The following is a 20824-nucleotide window of genomic DNA, read 5'->3' on the forward strand; positions in this document are numbered from 1 at the left end:
CTATGTAGGATTTACAAAGGCGGAGTGGGATGCGGGAGAACATCGACGTGGATTGACGTGGTTAGCTTTCCGAGATCGCTATCGATAGTCGGAATGATTAAGCGCGGGCGCCTATTGGACCACGTGCGAAGGAGCACCCCGGGGCCTGGTCGCTGGTTCACGTCGTGCTATCCTGAACGGATGCTTCAATGTTTGCTTCCGACAGGGCATCACCCATGAAGTCATATCAGGAAGACTTTGAGACGTTGGTGATCAACACGAATGAAGCTGCGGGTATGCGCGTCACCTCAGCCGTTTTGTGGTGCGGTGGGCCATAGCTCCCGCATGCACGCCTGCACGCCTCGGACCCTTCCAACACGTTGCTGACATCGATACTTTATTCCAACACCATGGGAATTTCGACGCTGGGCTTTCTTCAATGAAAAGAAGTAGACACGAGAATAATATAGTCTTGTTCAACAATTATCTATGATTCAGGCATTCACCATCACGGACTCAACAAAGGCCCCTCTCCCGTACAATTCCCCCATTCCTCCTCCATCCGACCTCCGATCACGCAACCCTTGACCATTCCGATATCAATACTCCGGCAATTCAAGGGTTCTGATGTAGAAATGGGCAAAGCAGCGAGTACCACAAGGTCCGATCCGGTCTCATAATGCTGAGGTGCCGGTCGGATCCCCGCTCACTCCCGTTTCTAAGGCGCGATGCCGACGATGTGCCTGACTTTATATGCGAAAGAACCGACCACAAAACTAGTTTCCATTATTCACGCATCAGCTTCTTTATTGTCTTCGATACCCCTTCGCAAGTCTTTCTGTCCACTGTCACTCTCTTTGCACAAAGGAGTTCAAGTATCTGCATTGCATTCCAAGACGACGACAACCAGCCAATAAGATCATATCCTTCCACGTGATATCGAAATGGTCATCAACGTCCCCACCGCCTCTCTGGAAGGCAAGGTCGCCCTCATCACCGGCGCCGGCCGGGGAATTGGTCGCGGCTGCGCCATCGAGCTCGGCAAGCGCGGCGCCTCCGTCGTCGTAAACTACGTCTCCTCCAAGGGTCCCGCAGAAGAAGTCGTCAAAATAATTGAGGGCTTTAACAATGGTGCAAAGGCGATATCTATCCAAGCCGACGTCTCCAAGGTCTCTGAAATTAACCGCCTTTTCGAGGACGCAAAGAAAGCGTTCAAGAAGATTGACATTGTGATGAGCAACTCGGGTACGGAGAGCTGGGATAAGACGGAGGAGATTACGGAGGAGAAGTACGATCATGTTTTCAACTTGAATGCGAGGGCGCAGTTCTTCGTTGGGCAGACGGCGTACAAGCATATTGAGGATAATGGTCGCATAATTCTCATGTCGTCTATTGCCGCCGGTCTTCTGGGTGTGAAGGACCACGCACTGTACAACGCATCTAAGATGGCTGTCATCGGTTTTATCAAGGCGTTTGCAACGGACTTTGGCAAGCGCGGTATTACGGTCAACGGTGTAGCGCCCGGTGGAATCAAAAGCGACATGTTCACGCAGAATGCTTGGCACTATATCCCACACGGTTCGCCTGACTGGCCGGCAGAGAAGATCGAGACTCTGATGGCGAATCACTGCCCATTGGGACGGTGTGCGGTACCAGAGGATGTTGCGAGGGTGGTGGCTTTCTTAGCAAGTGAGGACGGTGGATGGGTAAACGGCCAGGTCATTACTATTTCTGGTGGCTCCTCGCAGTAGAGGATGGTGTTATTAAGGGTCTGGGCGATTTTGCATAACGTAGTATAGAGCACAGTGGCCGAAGGGATGAGTCGGACTTCTGGTGGTAGCACCTCCTGTGAACACCCACAATACATTTTTACATCAGAACTTGAGATACTCATTGTACACTGAGTTACCCTACGGTCTATAATCCTATATGGCACTCACTGACTTTTTGGGTGACTGGCTGACCTTTGATTTTGAGAGAGTCCGGGTTTTTCCTTCGGCCCGGCCTCTGTGGAGGAAAGCAAGGTGTAAGGAGGGGCTTAGGGAAGGATATCTATGGTATGAAATCACAGTAGCCGACATTAAAAACTGCATTTAAATGGTGCCAGATTCTAAGCTCCCTATGTTGAGACATTAGACATTTAGCTATAAGCTTAGTGGCTAATAGTATAGCCTAGGGTGACTTGCTTTATAATACGTGTTTAGGAGTATAATTTAATAATATGTGGCCGTATCTCATGTTGGTACAGAAGCTGGTTCAGTCTTTTGTGTCGGAGCATGATTATATGCACGAGTTTGAAAGTACGCGTGGCGTCCTGACAAGAAACTATTATGACACTTCTGCTAATCTTCTAGATATCGAAGACACCGCCCATCCCCACCCTAACATCCACAAAGTCCGCTCGCCACCCCTTGTATTGACCCAAGCCCCTCTTAATCTCCCTCACCCGCTCAAGTCTCCTCTTCCCTTCTTCCTCCTGCGCCTGCCTAAACGCATCCTCATCGAACTCAAAGTCATCCATGCTACCCACACTTTCCTGTCTCTCCTTTGGCGCAGAGATACCGCGTTGCCGCGACGTGCCCGTGAAAGCCGAGATACCAGACTGTATGACATCTTGGAGCGAGGACGTCTGGCGACCTGAGGCCCGCCTTGCAGTAGGGGCGCTTCCAGAAAGATCGATGTCGTCGAAGTCGTTCGAGTGGTCGTCCATGCCTGGTTGCATGGCGGTGCGCTTGTCCCTCCAGACACCGCGGCGGAGCTCGAAGTTTTCTTCCTCGAGTTCGCGCACCTTAGTCAAAAGCCTGTCACGCTCTTCGTCGACAAGCTCTTGTACGCTGCTGTCTTCGATGTTGCCCAGGTCAGCCTTCCGACGGCGCTGCTCAGCTTCGCGGAGGCGCGCATTCTCGTTGCTTAGGCCGGTCACGCGGGTGCGTAACTCGGCTGCTTCACGCTCGATTTTCTTGTGCTCCTGGAGCCGCGTTTGATTGCGTGCATCATTGTCACGATGAAGCTGCGTGAGTGTCTCGATCTTCCTTTCTAGCAATTCGGCGCGAGATATGGAGTCGGATGCTTTGCGATTGGCGGCGCCCAGCTCGGCCTCGAGCTGAGCAATACGTGTCTGTGCCGAGTCGCGATCAGAGCCTTCCTTGGCCGCCTGCTCCCCTGCCTTCTCCAAGTTGGCCTTAAGGTCTGAGAGCTCGGTTTTGGTAGAACTAGCCTCTTGCTCTGCCTTCTGTAGGGAGGTCTCCAATGTGGATATTCTTGCCTGCAGCTCGCTCTGCTTGCTTGTATGGTCCGCAGCTTGCTTGTTGAGGTTCGAGATTTCCAGCTCTAGCGATTCGATCGTCTCGGATTTGGAGGCAACTTGAGCGTTGAGGTCATCGATCGAGGCAGACTGGTTAGGTGTCGATGCTCTTTTGGTAGACTTTGACGATTGTGATTGCAAATGGGAGAGTTGGCGCTTGAGCGATTCCACTTCCGATTTCTGTTTGGTTTATTAGCAGCCACTCCTATTCCTATGCAATCTACAGTGCACGCAATCAATGTTACTCACCAACTTATCAGCCTCCTTAGCCTTTTCTGCCGCAAGGGCAGCCTCTCCACGTCCCTCTCTCAGCTCCTCAAGCTCTTCCTCGCCCTTCTTCCATCTTGCCTCACCCTGTTCCACTTCCGTTGCGAGCCTCTTATTCTCCTTCTCCAGCTCCTCAATGCGCTGCGCCTGCTCCCTGTAGATATCGCTCGACACCCCTCCTCCAGGTGTAGCGGCAGTCGGTGATGTTGGACCTCCTGCAGAACGGTAGAACGAGGCGGATCGCTGACGCGACTCGACGGCCATGGACGGCTTGCGACCGTGAGAGGGCGTCGTGGAAGACAGCTCGGTAGGCTCGTCGTCTTCGACATCAACAGGGCCGGGTGATGCGCTTGTAGTTTCGGGTGCTTCCGCAGCTTCGGCTTCGGCGGCAGGTTCTTCGGCCTTCTCGTCTGGCGTCTCCGCTGCAGTCGAGGCTTCTGCTTTATCATCCTTCTTCTTTGCGGCACCGCCACCAGCCTTCTTCGCGTTCTTTTTCTTCAATGCTTCATACTGTGCATATTGTGTCAGCATATACGATTTAATATCTTCTCAGCATGATCATTTCAGGCGAAGGGGTTCGTCGTCAGCAGAGCTCCTGTCCGTCGCTGCTATGCGCTCGATGCAATGAGAACCGCTCATACCTTCTTCTTCGCGGCAGCGACCTTAGCAGCTTTCTCCTTGTCTTCGTCGGCCATTGTAAAATTGTATACCAAACTCCTAGGTGTCTACCGGGAGTCGTCTTAGCATGCAAGGTGCCGCTGATAGCTCCGTCGCGGGTCGCTGATGCCAAGTGGAACCCCCAAAACAGACCTAGGCCTAAAGAGGCAAACCTTCATGTGTTCCCGCTCGAGTACACTGTCACGTGACTGTGTATGCCCCTCATTCGTGAACCTCAAGTAGAATATACATATTTCGGTCTCTGCTCTCGAAGATAACCGGCCGAATTGAACAGAGACTTAATATTCATCTAAAGTTACCCGATCATGCCTAGGTCGTCTCACCCTAATATGCATTAGACGCTCAATCTGTCAAATAACAGTTTGCTCTCAGAACGACAGTTTAAGAGGGACAAAGTACAGCACCACCACCATACCGAGGAACATTCCATGATCAGTTCTTAAACTGAGGCGTCTTAACCACTCACCAGTGCATCTACACCGTGTACCAACTCGCTTTGCCCTTTCCCTATATCTCTCCTTCCCCTCCTCACCTCTACTCTCCCCCACGAACCCCCACCTCATAGCCACCGATCACATCATTCCCCTGCATATGCCAATACCCCAGCTCAATGTCACGACGCCCCAAGTTCGCATGGTTAGCTTGAAACTAGCACCTCACGATCCACCTGTTCGAAACATTGTCCTGTAATACTCCACCTGTGATATCAATATATGTATCGGTAGGATTTCAGGGGCACTCGGTAGCATCCTCCGTCTCCAGGCACCTGGAGGCGAATCACGCTCGGAGCCATGTCACCAGGTCAGGCACCAGGCACATATCGATCAACCTGTCGTTATCGCCGCCAATGTAATCTCGCTTCATGCCACACCCCCGCCCACGCCAGAAACGGTATCATGTTCGAGAGTGAGCACGATGCGATGCAACGTCGTCACAAGAGGGGTACAGATGATCACCAAGACGAGATACTCACAAAAATCACAAGCGCAAGACCGCGTATCAAAAGCATTGCTGAATGTGCATATTTCATCTCATTCCCTACCTAATCGCAATCCTCGCTCGCACCTAGATCGACAAAACGAGATCGCGCCTCCCATGCTTCCCAAAGGTGCTCATACACGCTGAAATTGGGCCTGTCCATCGCTGCCCTACTGCAAGAAAGAAAACATAGTCATCGATGAGCGTTCGAGCTCTCTGCGCCCATTGCATGTCAATGGGCGCGTAGGCATAAGAGTATGCCGCAAAGGGGACGTCAAAGAAAGATCAGAAAAGGAGACAAAGGGTATGTGAGTGGTATAAAGCCTCAGCACCGGTCAAGATATTCCAGAAATCCGCTCCGCTTCAACTCATCTAGATACCTGTCCTTCCAGCGTGGTATAAAAAGAAAGGTATTGTGCAAATGAAAGTGGTGTATGTAGTGTGCTGATCCGGTTCACATTCCAAATCGAGAGATGCATCGCAATATGCGCCGTGAAAAGGGTTTCGTAGAGGGCCTCGCTGTCAAAAACTCCGTGTCATGCGAGAGATATTAAGGGAATGGTGGTTGCGCTTGATATGCCATGAAATCGTGCCATCAACGTAGATCCGCGTGTGTGGCGGTCATGTACCAAATGCGTGGGAATGGTGTGTCAATGGAAGGGAGTAGCCATGGACTTGATCGTTGGCATCAAGTCCGAGACGACCCTTTTGATTCTTTGGTTTTCCAAAACTGCATGAGCTTGCTGAGTCGCTTGTGCTTCTTCTTGGATTCCTTCTGGGTGGCTTCCAGCATGCCATACTCTGACTGTGGCCTCGTCTCGATTGACAGCTTGCTCCTCTCGCCAAACGACCCAGTGTTCATCAGACGAGAGAGGCTTGCAATGCTCGAACGCTTGCGGCGACGCGATTCAACATCGCTAGGGGCAGAGCAGAGAGAGGCAGATCGATCACCTTGCTGCCGAGGACTCGGCAACGGGAAGACGCTCTGCATCGCGCTCGTCATTGTGGATCGAGAAGAGCTCAGCGAGGGAACGTCATCGACGGAGACGCGAAGCTCTGGACCTGGTTCTCCAAAGCGTGGTGAAGGCATCGCTTGGTAGTCAGTCATGGACGATGCAGCTGTGCCCAGCCTTTGCGTGTCCAATGAGACCTGGCTAGATCTAAAGTCTGGTGATGAAAAGGATGATGTGAAGGTATCTGGCGTCATCAGGTTCTGTTGTCCGAGGGGAAGAGAAAGGTTCATGACGGTGTGCGTCTCCTTAGTGTCGTCTGTTGAGATCTGAGGCGTGACAGTAGTGTCAGAAGAGTGAGTGAGAGATGAGGTTCGCGGCTCTTCAAAATCTTCTACAATCTCTACCGCATCGGCACCTGTGGAGCGTGTGGTTCCATCAACGCTCAAGACTGAGTCTGGAAGAGCACGTGGAGAACACGGTTCAGATGACTCCTCTCTCCGTGACCTATCATTGCGTTTCAGACTCAGATCATCGTTGAAATTCCAATTGATAGATGAACCATTGTGATGTTCGTCAGTCTCCACAATTTGTATCTTTGGCTCTTCGGGTTCCTCTTGCTCCCCACTTATCGCGGGTTCAGAATGCGTGCTCTTTCCACTGGAGATGGGCGTGTCGTCTTCTGGCTCCTCCTCTTCAAACACATCTGCCATAGTTGATGACGTTGCCGCTGCGGTGCTTCTGAGCTCAAAGGGCACCAATGCTGGTGCGCTCTCAGTCCGCCGGTGGTTCTGGAGGACACCCCCTGCGCTATGCATAGCTCGTCGGTGGGCAGCAAAGCCTCGCTGCGTACGGGCATTCGTACCATTGAACGGCCCAAGCGCTGCGTCTAGATCGATCACGGAATTCATCGTGTCAGAATCTACGCGTTTGAGCTCGCGCGGCTGCCATGATGCGTAATCAGTTTGTGTCTTCTGAACAGTGGCTGTGTCGTCGGCGGGCGACACAATCGTCACTGTATTATCGACGTCGAAGTTGGCTTCGAAATCGAGGTCCTCGGACGCATCAGATTCATCATCCACGGTAGAATGCGGAGGTGGTGTTGAAGCTCTGTCCTTGACCTTTCTGCTGTGTTTTGCTTTTTTAGGAATAATCGAGCTTGCCCACGATTTGACCTTCCTAGGGGCCCTGTTAGATTTCCGCGGCTTGGTCTTGGTACTCTGCTCGCCAGATTCTTCTTCATCGAGCATTGGAGAGGGCAGAGGAGACTCAATGGGAACAGTCAGAGCCGGGTCAGAAACGCTGGAAAGAGCCGGTACAGATGGATCACTGCGTCGCGGCTCAGACCGGAAGAAGCTTCGACGTTTGGCTGGGAGAGATACGTTGTTGGGGGCCGCAATCGCCGTTGGGGAGATTGCAGAGGAAGGACGCTTGCGGTTGGTCACATCATCCCGAGAATTGCTGCGACTACCCAAAATTGCGCCCGCTGTACTAGGCCGAGATTCATCCTCCACAGTGCTAAGCGTAGGGCGACCATTTCTGAACGTCTGCGGGCTCGATGTTCCGGAACTAATAACTGATGACAGACTATTCGTCGCAGAGTGACCTCGCATCGTCGACATGGATGTTTCGGTTTCTGAGGAAATAGTTGAGAGCGGTCGAATGTATTCGACTTTATCGGAAAACCCAACACGTGCCCGGGAGGGAGGTCGCGGCATCTCGTCCGCGTCTTGAAGTGAACCAGCATCTCGCAATGACGGTTGAGACATGGACTTGTTCACAGAATGGCCAAATGCAAACTGTGGACCCTCTGAAGGGGTAACGGGGGCACTACCGGCTCGTGGGTGCGCCGGAGGGTTCATCATCGAGGATAGATCGTGAGAGGATACTGCACCCGAGCGACGATGAGCATGACCACGTCGTCCGGCAGGTGGGCCCGGTCGTAGGGTGTTGTTAGTCGGTGCAGGTAAGACGTCGTCGCCTTTAGTAGGACTGGTGCTCAACAGCGAAGTGCCTCCGGACCGCCCATCTCCACCGATGAACTCGCTCCCACCGCGTCTATGCCCTCCAATCGGTCTCGAAGGAGTTACGGGAGTCGTGGGCAACGCCATAGGAGAGAGTTGTGGTGACGGAGCCGTCGCGACCGGCGCCGATGTTCCGGCTGGGTTGAAACTGAAGTCGGGCAGAGCATTGATCGACTTTCCTCTGGCGTGAGCGGAGCCTCGACGGCCTGTAGGATACGCTTGGAGCGACATTGGGCGCGCATTGGCAGCAGGAACGGGTACTGACGAGGTAGTCTCTGGGTCTCGCATGGGGAAGGAGAAGTCAGGGTTCGGCAGCAGTTCGATGGGACCGGCCTGTGACGGGCGGCGGCGCTGGTATAGCGGTGAGCCGACTTGGGCAGATTGCTGTGTCTGCGTCACCTGCTGTCGTGGCAGCGCGATCTGAGCCATTGTGAAGCAGCTGAAGGCTCCCGAGGGACGCGATCGACTACGGCGGGCAGCTTGACGAGATTAGGGGGATTGTGATGCAACGCTCTGCTTGGCCCTTTCGTGGGGTGTGCGGCTTGCGTTCCAGAGGGCGGTAGTTGCGGGCGCTGTGGTTGGACGGCTTCGTTGTCGAAGTGCTACAAAGGCGGGCACGGCGGAATCGAGACGAAACAGGCGCGCTCGAGGTACAAAGTGCTGACGAGATTACTACGGCGGCAGACTATGGTCAGCACGCAGATTGGAGGAGGCCGTCTCAGCCTCGAGTCGCTCTGGCGGGGGCGCATACAGTATAGGTGGAGTACGAGACGCTATCAGCGTGGATGTCGAGGCAGGTCGGATTGAGTGAAAGCCAGTACACCCAAGGCAAGATTAAGGAATGACGGGAAATGAACGGACAGATACCGCCATCGACTGACAACGTGCCGCGGCCGCTGTCGAGTGCGACTTGGGTTCCAAAGCGGAGAGGGAGGGAGGAGGAGCGGCGAGGGTGGGGAGAATAGCGGTGATGGACCAGGCGGGCAAAGGTGAGAGAGAGGCAAGCGTCGCTTTTGGGAGGAGCGCAATCGACTAGTGAACTGGGGCGCGCCTGCCCTGGTTAGCACGGACACACACCACGCACTGCACGTACCCACATCAACTGCGGTCCATGCTGCTCATCCTTGCTGCAGTCATTTTACATACATGCCTGCTCAGGACAGGCGCCTCATCTTATCTCTCGCTCCTCGAGGACCTGCAGCAGGCAGCGCGGCGACACGGCGGCATGCTCGCCTGCAGTGCATGTCGGATGCTTTCACGTCTCTACGTCCTTCACACTACCTGCTGAGCGATTAAGCTCCAGCGTCTCATCTCGCTCGTCTTAATTCACTCGGCGCTCTAAGCGTCCACGGCTCTCCCGTCATCACGAGGGCAGCTAGCAAATTTCGCCTAGCTGCCCGTCCAGCTCACCAGCGCCTCCAGCTGGTTCGCCCGCCACAGTGTTGACGTCGCTGTCCATCAGCGCAGCCCAGACGGCGTCGTCAGTCTCCCAAGCAGGCATGTCGGGACACCGTCAACGCGCTGTGGTGCGACCCTGCAGCTTATCTTCCGCTGTTCTTCTCTGAGCCTCCACTCGCTGACCACTGACAACACGTCGCCTGGACAAAGAACTGCCATGGCGAACCGTGGCCGCTCCCGGGGACCGCTTCCAATGCCCTCACTCGCTGGGGTCGGCTGCAAGCGATGTGCAGCGGAAATGCTACTGCACCTCTACCATCTCAGATCCTCTTGGCACCTTGCCGCAACCCGTGAACGACGGTCGCCGCGGCTTCAGCCATGGTACTCGCGTGTCGCGGCGGCTGCACCGGTGTGGACATGAACAAGTTGCTTGCGGGAGCCGCATGTCACCAGAACCATGACACCGCATGGCTGACCGACCAAAAGTACCGCCGTTGTTGCTACGGCGTCGGAGGGCTGCATCAGTACATGAAGATTGACAGTGTTTCACCGTGCAGACGAATGCCACCCTAATCCCTTTGGGGACCGCTCATTTGCATGCCATCCGCAGTTCGCGACCAATAAACAACCGAGCCCGCTATGCAGCGCTACCGCAGCCATGCAGGGGTTCTTGATCCTTACCCCGAGCATGAGGCGACCGGCAAGCGTCTGGTTGCCACGCAGAAACAGGATGCGATAGACGAAATGCGGAGAAGATGGCGAAAGAGCATGCTGATCCTGCTGCTTGCGTGATGCGAACCCGATCGCTTCTGAGTATCGACTCTATAACGACCACCTATTTCATTTCATTTCATTTCATACGTGCGCAAAAAGTCGGAGCAAAAATTTGCTGAAATATCATGGAAGCTTCGGTAACCCGGCGAGGCCATTGTCGTGTTTGACCGCTAGGATGCCGCTTCTGCCTCGACACCAACTGTGACGTCTCTTATCGCGCATCGTCCTTCTTGTAGCGGCTTACCAAGAGCCCGAACTTCTCCAAGTAGCGAGTCAGATACCACTGCAGATGTGAGGGCTCCCGCGAGTTCTTACGGTCAAGGTGTTCGGCGCCCTAGCACGCGTTCTAGGCCTGGGTAACACCAGCAAAGCAACATTCCCAAACTTCTGGCTTGCAGCAAGTCGCACAAAGAAATGACCCAGCATGCAGGAGCGTCTCGCCTATTCGAGCCTCTGGAAGTCAAAAAGGGACTCGAGCTCATGCGCCAGGCAATTGAAACGCACGTCGAGATTGAAGCGTACCAGACTTTCGATGCCACCGCTACGTCTGCTCGCAGTGTTACCGCCGTCGCAAGCCGTGTTTGTAGTTCTCAATCAATTTTGAGTGCAAGGGTACATGCTCGCACGAAACAGCAGGTGCATTTCACCAGCAGCCCTGTGATTGAAGATCTTCAGGGACCACGGCAAGCTAATTTGCCAGAGCCGCCGCTGCTCCCGATCCAGTAATTCCAACGCTACGGAAAGGTTCATCTTCATTTTTCTTCTTCAATTCTTTCAAACCGACTCTCCACTCGTCCCGAGTCAGAGGTAATTACATCTGCCAGATCCCGAGCCGTGCTGAAGAGATTTCCGAGCACCGCAAACGTCACACATAACCACGATCTTCGGCTGATGTGGAGACGACGAGGACTTCCTAACCAGAGCGTGCTTAGAATATGTACCACAGTAATCAAACAGTTCGGTTTGTTGAACCATCGTGGCGCATGTGGACCAATTTCCTAAGGCGTTCGCTATAGAGAGGCCTTCAACTTGCGGCTGACCGGCTACAGCAATACCCGCGACAGCTGAACGGCTGCTTCGGCAACCATGGAATGGGAAGCCTGTGCAGAGTAAAGTGTGGGGATCGCCACAACGTTACAAACCTGCTGCTGTGGCAGTGCTACACCCGCCCGGCGCTACAATCACCGGCTCTATGAGCTAACTCTCATTAGGTGTGAACGAGCCACGCGGTGCTTGCGCAGCCAAGGTCCGGCACAACTGGATTTGTTTCTCCTCGGCAGAGTTGGCGTTATTTGCTCACAGAAGCGCCCGAGAGCAGCAACTTGACGTTGGCTGTGGCTGTACCCCTGAATTCGGTAAACAAGGATCTAAAAGGCACGCGCCGGCGCAGACTACGGAACGGAGGCGTCCCCACAACAGAAAAGACAGACTGTCCGAACAACGGAAATTCCGGGAGTTTAATCCGCAGTCACCCTTTGGAAGATGCAAAGTCATCTACCATGCGTGTGCGCGCATATCCTTTTTTTTCCTGGCCTATTCCTATGATGATTTTGGGAAGATTAGTCGTTGCCGGTAAGAGTTGCCAAATTAGACAGGTTGAAGCCATGCAGGGGATAGTGGTTACACCGGCCGCCTGCTACACTGTAGCTCATGCATACTGAAGTCGGTCCGTAGACTGGCTTCGATAATGACTTACTGTGCGAGGAAGTCCTGGCAGTTAACGACAGCGACTCGCCCTTTCGTTTGGCAGTTTTCGGAAAATCGACCTTGGCGAATGATCCAATACGGCAGCTGTCGGTCAATCGGGCCTGATCCTGATTCCTGTTCAGAGAAAGTGTGTTATGGTATAGCATATCTGCGAAGGACCGACTGCAATCCTGGTTTGGTGAAGCTGGCAACCAGCATCTGCTTCGCGTAGCCTGGGTAACCATCCAAAAAACTGACCGGGGTGTCGTAACTCCAAGATTGGCAATTCAGAGGAAATTGTTAATCTTGCCAACGGCCTTCTTGCAAGGCATGTAAGTCACCAAATACAAGACATAAAAAAAATCGCACAGCCACCGCAGGGTCAAAACATATGCTCTTTCCATATTCGTTATTGGCCATGCGTCGGACCCTCCGTGTTCATGACAACACATCCGACTCCCAACCTCCGTTTAGCGCAATCACTCCTGAGAACGGACCTGCATCGTCATATTCCTTTTCCCACGTCTGATCGTAAATCCGGCGCAGCTTTCTGACCCCACGGTCGATTCATAGGCCCAGACCTTCCACACCGGTGTCAGGCGCATGCCTTTTCGAGCTATTCGACAGCCTCCCCGCCATGTGAAGCGAACGGCTACTCCCTCAAGTGGGGAGGGCTGGACTTGACTGGGCCACGCAGCGCGCCTTCTCGAACGTCGACATCAGCCAGCCATCACCCTCCTCAACAAAAGCAATCAGTCTTGCCTGAGATGCTGCACATGCACACCCCTCAGCCGGGAGAGCGCGGACGGTACGCAGTAGTGCACACCAACAGTAATGCTCCGAGCGAATGACATAGTAACAAGCGCAAGCCACAGATGCCGTTTGCGACACGCTCAGAACATGGCTCTGGTTCGGCGGTTGCTCCGCAACGCAGGAATAGGTTCCGAACCAGCCGAATGAGGGCGAGTGCGCACGCCGTTGTGCCCACAACCAAGTCTGCGGGCGAACCGCGCAACCATGGCAGGCATGTCAGGTACAAACCTGATCGAATGGATCGTCATCATTGTCCTCGGACCGACGAGTCAGTTGCCAGAATACGTGCTCTCACGACGCCGACCATTATTTCCGGGGTGTCCGTCGTGGCTCTCTGGTAGCGTGGTGGAAAGCGCACTGATTGGTGTGCGCGAATGAGGTGTTCGACTCGTGGTGGTGGGTGAGGTGAGAGCGCCACATCAGCGCTATCAACATCAGAACAATTGGTATCAGCTCGGATACAATCGTCGATAGGTCAGGTGCCTTCCTCTGTTTGGATACGCTAAGACTGGCTGCTGTACCCCAGACACCGCTGGCCCAACGATGTCAACTACTTTAGCGGATATTCATGTGAACGACACCGGTATATATGCTACGAACTTACAATCAGAGTGTCACGTCTTTGGGTCCGCGGAAGTGGTTCGCGCTACTACCGGCCAGACCAAACCGTCTTCGACTCTCACTACTCTGCATCTAAGCCCTCTCCAGTGGCCATAGGTATCAAGCATCTAGATGCCGCGCTAAGCAATCCCATCAACAGAATTTATCTATGAGTGATCTATGATTATTTCATAGTAGCTATCGCAGCACTAAAATTAATGAACTATGAAATGATTAGTTGCATTTACTCGTATGTTTATCACAGTTTCATCGTTAAAGGCATGTTGCACGCGAGTACAGGTTCAGCACATCCAATCCATCAAAGTGGGTAGTTTTGGTCATTCAGAAGAACAGTTGCACGTCTTTCCACACAACAAGAACACATACAGTGTATACAAACGATGCACACTTCTTTACGCGGCTCTCCACTACGTATGAACTCATCGGCGTGTATCCCAACGTCCACTTGACTGGAACTTCAAATGAAACGTCCGAATAACGAGCGTGTACGCCAGACTTGTTTCGAGGCATTACCTACGAAAAAGCGCAAGCGACGATCAGTCGTACAGGTCCCTGTAGATGCGGCTGTGCGCGCTTATTTGATTAGGATCTGCATGTCTCGGTAAGGCATGAAGATCGTGGGATGGGATGCATGTGGTGTGCCTGAGGCGTACGCAAGATGACCGACGTGATACAGAGATGCTGCTGAGCCTTGAAACACGTGTTACTTGATGTCTAACTCAGAGCATTGACATAATTTTGCGCAGCTGCGGATGAGCGGCGCTCATACTTGTGCAACAAGAATTGTGAACGTAAATGGCTCAAGCAATGGCAATGCTTCCACAAGCCAGCAGAACGTGAAAGCAGATCAGGGTCTGCGCAAGTCGGGGCGCATAGACTTCTACCACCCCTGGGTGGAGACTGCATTGCATGCATGGTTGCGGGATGCAATGCATGAAGGGCTTCCAAATCGCTGGGACGATGTTGGTGAGAGATCCTGGTTGAGCTGATGTTTCAAGCGGAGGAACCTTGATTGGTGCATCGTTTGGGTTATGCTGGGTAATGCATCATCTGACATGGATATCGAGCGAGGAGGCTCAGGATGATGTGAAACTGGCGATGCTGAGCCTGATAGCTGAACTTGCCTTTGTAAGAGAAGGCGTGTGCTGCATACGTGAGTAGATGAATCAGCTCAACAACGGAAGGAAGGAACGGGAGAGCGAGTAGCTGAAAAGATGGGAAAGCATGATCGTGATGCTTGGTATGGAATCGGCTGAGCAGGACAGCTAGGTGGGTGGTATAGGAAGGGTCACGTTGGTCCATTTATTCCTCAGTGAACAGCTCAGTCAAATCATGCGTGGTTGATTAGGAGCCTCTCATGAAGGAAGTTTTGTATAGCATCTTGAGATGTATTCATGCTGAGCAATATTGGCGCTGTTTATTTGATGTTATGGAAAAGTAGACAAGTGCACTCTGGGAGTGATGGTGGCTATTCTGTCAAGCTTCCTAATCGGGTAATATTGAGTTGAGTGTCAATTATGGTACGGTCACCCTCACTTTTGACCAGGTGAATGGCCCGTGCGCTAGGGCCTAAGCTCACGCATCACTCTCAAAATCATGTCGCGCACGCTTTGTCCGTGCGGCTCTATATTGTCCTCAAATTGAGCCGGTAACAACGTAGAACAAGTAGACAGTTATTCGGCTGGTTATTAACCTCCCTTCCAATGTATATATTTCTATTATCTATGACTCCTACATTCTCTTCCGGATGGTTGACTAATTGACGGACGCACGCTCGACACGCCCTTAAGACTAAAGGTAGCCGTTCTTCACTCCATCTGGACCGAATCTACACTAGTACTACACGCCGTAAATCTTTTGTTGCGAAAAACTCATCATTCAAGTCAAACTCATGATCCTCATAGATTCCTAACGGTTCCACCAAAAGCTCGGCTGACCGAACCGCCCCACAATACTCATACTGATCATTAGTTGGCCTCAGGATAGCAAGTTGATGCAATCCTTTCAATGCCCACGCGCAATCGTCCCATCGATGCGAGCGTGGACCTTCAGAGTGGAATGTGTTCTTCAATCCGCAGAGAACGATGTGTCCTGTGGAAAGAAGACAATATCGTAACTTTGACAACGCTAGAACTGCACCGAGAAATTCCGGGTCGGGGTACGACATATCCGCCAAAAGATGATGATCGCGGATGTTGAAACGGTTGAGACTATCCTGATACTTCTGGGGTATGCCACTCATAATTTCGCAGTAGCGCTGAAGAAGTTCTTGCATGCTGTAGATGCTTTCGAGGCGTTTCGGAAGCAAGGCATTACCCACAGCATCCATGTGGACGTGAAGCCAGGATTTGAAGATCTCCGTTACAGGTTTGCCGGTGATTTGTGAGGCACTTTCGAGAAGTATCTGGTCCACGAACTCAAGGTGTTTGTCGGTGTAATCAGACGGGCAGGCAGTGCAGCTACAAGCCATGATGTCTCCGACTGGTAAGCCTTCCAAAGTAAGCCGCCGTTTATCTTCCAAAAGATGAAAGTAGCTGGATTCTTTTGGGACCTGAACCTTGTTTGCAAACAATGGAGACAGCCCTGGAGGTACTTGACATGCGGAACCCAGCTCGGATAGCCAGGGAAGTCTAACTCCATTGCCGATTCAATGAATCTCACGTCTTCAGTGTTCTGGTTGATGTACATTGCATATCTCCAAGAAACTTCACCGAAGTATAAATTGTAGTCCGGTTGTAGAGAATCCGGCAGCTCACGGTAGTTCACCAAGCCCAATAGGTTCAAGCTTTAAGAAACTTACCTTGAGCCAAGACGTATAGAACGCTTAACTCTACTTTATACACAATACAGATCAATTAGGCGAACCTTGGGCGCGGCTGTCCACCAATGATCGTGCGAACCGCTCTCTACGATGAGATGCATGAGCTTGGTCATAGATAATCTGGTGCGAGAATGACGTGTTCAAATTATTCCGAGACACAGCGCACAGAGGCACTCACCTGAGAAGGCTGGAAATTCCTGTTTTGGGAAATGGTACGCAAACGTCCCGAGCGCATAGACAGAGCTGCACGCACTGAAATGCTTCACCGGTCGATGCTGCAGGGACGAAAACATACGCCGCAATTTCCGCCGCACCGACTCTTACCTAACTACCTAATACGCATTCAACATTATCCATAACGGCGGCTAGAGCCGGGAAGAGGAAGTGTTTACCAGTGCCAGATTTCCTTGGCTCCTTCGTGGAACGATGACTGATGGCCGGCGTGGTATCAGACGCTTTCACACTTCCGGGATTGTACAGATGGCATCGCATCTTTGTGAGTTAAACGCCCAGCTGGGCGTCCCCCCAACAAGCAAGACATACGTAAGGAAACCCCTTCTTCTATACATCTATTCAATCAAGGAATTCGCAATGAAGATCCAAAGGCGCCACAAAAACGAGCCCGTTTTGAAGACCTCTCCGAAGCCTTTGGAACAGGCGCACCTCACCTTCCGCTTCGAAACGCCAACATCGTCGTGTATTAAGTCAGAAGGGCACAATGCACCTTTTTGTGCGACCTGTTTAATCTGTTCCACGCTCCATTCGACGCGTGCCAACAGCTCGTCTATCTCTTCCACGATTAAGGCTACTTCTTGAACGTATCCCAATACTCGACTGGCAACCATCAATTCACGGTAGAGACCATTCAAATCAGGTCGATTACTGGTTTCTACTTCTTCAGATTTTACCGTGCTGAGTTAGACTTTTATCAAGTCAATAGATTCCCACGCAGACCACCAATTTCGAAACGTCTCATCAAAAGGCCGATCCCGAAACGTTACTTCATACTTCACAGGCCCAAGAGAGCGTACTACTTCATCAGGAAGCTTCAAATTCAGTTCCACCTGCATCCTCTCAGTGCGAATAGCTTTCAGCGGTTCCAAACAAGCTAACAAAGCTATAGGGTCGTCCATCCTGAGAGGAGCACTGTGGAAATACGGATCAATAGTCAGAATGTCGTAACAAAGACTCTGTAGGTTAGGCAGGCTGCTCAAGTCTTCGCAGATTTGATCCCAGTTCGGCAGTGACCCCAGCCACTTGTAGCCTGCTCTACCGCCGTTGGTAGGACCGTAAAAAGGTGAGCAAGCCGTGGAGATGTGAATGTTACGGACGGATTTCCACTGCACTGCTGGGATGGCTTGCTTGAAAGCCGGCAGAGTGATAGGGCCTCTGAAGTGGAAGACGTTCTGTTCGTAGAGAATAACCAAGGCTTCTGAGTAGCTACGCGCCACGATCAATATACCACTTTATACATATTGAGACACATACTTCTTCGGCAGCTTAGAAGCAATGCAAGGAGCTGGTCATCTGTCGTGACCACCGCTCGGTGGTGTATACTTACGAAAGTCCCCGATTCGGCGAGCACACGCTCTTCACCAAAGCAGGAATGTTGCCATGTTGGATGAGGACTCTCCAGATCGGTGCAGCGCCAATGCCCCAGTCGTCTATGCTTCCTATCTTTCTTGTTCAGACATATGTGGAGGAAGCATTCTGGATCACCCAAGACAGCGGCGTAGATGGGAATCCTGAGTTCGGCACTAAGCTTCCCAAAAAAAGGCGATTGTAGCTGGCTGATCCATCAATTTCGGAACCTCACATTCGACTTGTAGTGGCCAAACAGGGATCGGAGGAGATCGTATACCTACCGCTTGAGACACTTTACTGCGCGTTTTTCGGAAACTGGGGAGACGATGCATTTTGCCTCTGTCAGAATCGAGGGTTCGGAAAATGCAAGACTCGAGTCGCAGAATGCGTGTTGAGGGGATCAAGCGTAGCCTCGGTGGAGACTCTTCCACAGTAGCTAAGCACTGTGCCGCAAGTGTATGTTGGAGGCGCGAGGCAATAACCTCGCCAAGTTCCGGTGAATTTTGTGGCGGTGTCGATGGATGTTGTAAACTGTGGTATCTGGTACGACAAACCTGATTGCTCGTGATTCAGAATTAAATGTCACTAATTCCTACCTCTGGAACGCATGATCAAGACTTGTCATAGGTGCGCATAGTTACCGTACAACTCATTCAAGAAGCATCGCATCAATCGACTGCGCGTATCTTCCCTCATGGATCTATATGCGAAAACCACGTTGCACACCGGTTCAACTCGGACACCCACCACCCAAGCTATTAAACCCGAAGTTGCCAAATATGCATCACATTAATATACGGCCATCCGATATTGCAGTCTCGAAACAAGTGAGCTAGCAACCACCATGCCTCATCCCATCCGCCATTGCGTGACCATAAGTGACGAATCGAACAACGCAAAGAAACAAAGGAAAGGGTATCTCGAGTCTAGACGACAAAACGGGAACGTATCAGAAAGCTTCTCACAATGAGCGCTCCCACCGCCCAGCCTCCGATAACGCCCCTACGCCATCATACTCAAGAGTCAAATGCGTGGACCTCCGAAACGCCATGCCCATAAACACTAAACTCTCCTCATCGATTTGCCATAAACACAAAACTCTCTCCTCATCGATTCGTTATGCTGCGTGGCGCGCATGCGAAAAGAAGCAGCTTAAAGCTCCATCTTCTCCATTTCGCCTTGGCTCCAAGCGCGCACGTTGCTGGGCTTGCGGCTGGTCTCCCTGGACATTTCGCGCTCCTTGAGACTCTCCACGTCGCTGTCGCCATCGCTGGACCAATATTCGGCGCCCATGCTCGTCTCGCGGCCCGTCTCCCAATCCTCTTCATCCGCGTCAACTATTTCTCCTGGGTGATCGATCACCATATTGTCCAGCTCATCGCTCTCGCCATACTCTTCTAGCCCCTTTTTCGCCTTAGCACCCAACCAATACTCGGCGCGTTTCCTACTGCCTGCGTTCGAGCTGGTCTCATGTTGGGCATGTTTGAACCGCGTTATAAGAGAAGTGGGGACGGCGGGCGAGTTCGAAAGCGAGGAGATGCCGCGGAGGTAGAAGTAGCAAACGCGTTTGCGCTCTTTGTTGTACAGGAAGCAGTGGTGGCTCCAGATAGCGCCGTCATCTGCGAATGGATCGTCCGAGGGTTCCCAGGCGTAGTATTCGCAGTTGGCCATGTCCATCTCACTGTCCACAAGCTGCCACGAACGCGGACTCCATATGGGCGAGCCGAGCGGGGTCAGAGCGCCGGCGGGAAGCCCCTGGCTATAGACCTGCGGGCGAAGGTAGTACATGGTAGTGTCTACTCTGTGCACGAACGACTTTCGCGTTTCGCGACGGAACTCATCGGGATTCAACGTATTGGCGAAGTCATAGTCGATATGAGTTGCGTTGAGCGTGGCTATCAGGTATGCGAAGGTATGCCGATTTGCGGCCTCGTTGAAGCTGCCGAAGGGGGTGTCGCGGGCGATGTTGAGCTCGTCGGAGAACTGTGCGGCTGATCGTTGCGGAAGATGCGCGACTGCTGCGAGCAGCTCCTGGTGGCGCTCTTCAAGAGTGCGCTCGATGCGCTTGTACAGCTTTTTATCGCTGCCTGCGGCCTTGATAGTCCACACGTCGCAGCCGCCGATGACAGCCGAGTCAGGGGTGTCGAAATTAAGGGCGAGGTTGACCTGACGGATGGTAAGTCTATGTCGGATAAACACTACGTTCCTGATGGTACTCACCTCGTGGAGGGCGCAAAGATCGAGGTACTGTCCAAGTCAGTTACATCATCCCCTACGCTTATCGCATCCGGCACTCACCTTCATTGCGTCGTTCTCGGGTCCTGCTCTGTCGTGTCTGTGTGAATAACGCTGTCGCGTACAATAACACGACGTTTACTGACGATGGCCGGGTCAGCGCAAGCCGTCGCTCGCTATCGGGTTCCTTTGTTCGGGTGGGGTTGTCCTGCGTAAGCCGGCACAACGCGTACACACTGCTCCAGGCTGGCTGCGGAGAGTAGAATGCGCTTGTTGTACGGCCAGACGTGCGTCTAGCAGAATGAAGGCATATGGTGCCCGATAGGTTCTTGCGGTGGTGAGGGGAAGGTGGTGTGAGTCGCAGCAACGATGCGGAGGCGGTGATGTTGGCAGCCAGGCTAGCTGCGCGTGCTTGGCCCCGCTTTCGGATTGGTCCAGCTGTTCGAACCAACTATGCGACGACAGCGCGCCGGATGGGGCAGACCTGAGGCTGCTATTCGACCTCGATCGCTGCGTCAGTATCCGTGGCTGCTGTTAGCATCGCCGGCGCCGGCTGACGTCCTTGGTGAACTTGGCCGGTAGAGGTTCGGAATACATCGGAACGATCAGCGGAGACGATAATTAACACCGGTGAACGTGGTGCCGCTCTGCCTGCACTGTGGAGTAATGATGTTAGAACACGTAAAGGTCATCAAGCAGAGTGTCAAGTCAA

General features: G+C 52.7%; 4 protein-coding genes across 4 annotated transcripts; 1 reads left to right on the plus strand and 3 right to left on the minus strand.

Moving 5' to 3' along the window:
• Nucleotides 1-923: 923 nt before the first annotated feature.
• Nucleotides 924-1730, plus strand: N0V89_006606 (uncharacterized protein; the record flags this gene model as incomplete). Its single annotated transcript, XM_056215376.1, has 1 exon — nucleotides 924-1730. The coding sequence occupies one exon, from the start codon at nucleotides 924-926 to the stop codon at nucleotides 1728-1730; it is 807 nt and encodes a 268-aa protein (XP_056069623.1).
• A 599-nt stretch (nucleotides 1731-2329) lies between these two features.
• On the minus strand, nucleotides 2330-4245 carry N0V89_006607 (uncharacterized protein; the record flags this gene model as incomplete). The annotated part of the gene is made up of 3 exons (XM_056215377.1): nucleotides 2330-3463; nucleotides 3533-4060; nucleotides 4192-4245. 3 exons carry the CDS (start codon nucleotides 4243-4245, stop codon nucleotides 2330-2332), a joined length of 1716 nt encoding a protein of 571 aa, XP_056069624.1.
• A 1649-nt stretch (nucleotides 4246-5894) lies between these two features.
• Nucleotides 5895-8609, minus strand: N0V89_006608 (uncharacterized protein; the record flags this gene model as incomplete). Its single annotated transcript, XM_056215378.1, has 1 exon — nucleotides 5895-8609. One exon carries the CDS (start codon nucleotides 8607-8609, stop codon nucleotides 5895-5897), a length of 2715 nt encoding a protein of 904 aa, XP_056069625.1.
• Nucleotides 8610-19029: 10420 nt separating this feature from the next.
• MAF1 (RNA polymerase III-inhibiting protein maf1) lies at nucleotides 19030-20181 on the minus strand (the record flags this gene model as incomplete). Its single annotated transcript, XM_056215379.1, has 3 exons — nucleotides 19030-20043; nucleotides 20098-20124; nucleotides 20176-20181. 3 exons carry the CDS (start codon nucleotides 20179-20181, stop codon nucleotides 19030-19032), a joined length of 1047 nt encoding a protein of 348 aa, XP_056069626.1.
• Nucleotides 20182-20824: the final 643 nt, after the last annotated feature.

Source organism: Didymosphaeria variabile (assembly GCF_027946475.1).
Source record: "Didymosphaeria variabile strain IMI 356815 chromosome Unknown scaffold_5, whole genome shotgun sequence".
Lineage (NCBI taxonomy): Eukaryota > Fungi > Ascomycota > Dothideomycetes > Pleosporales > Didymosphaeriaceae > Didymosphaeria > Didymosphaeria variabile.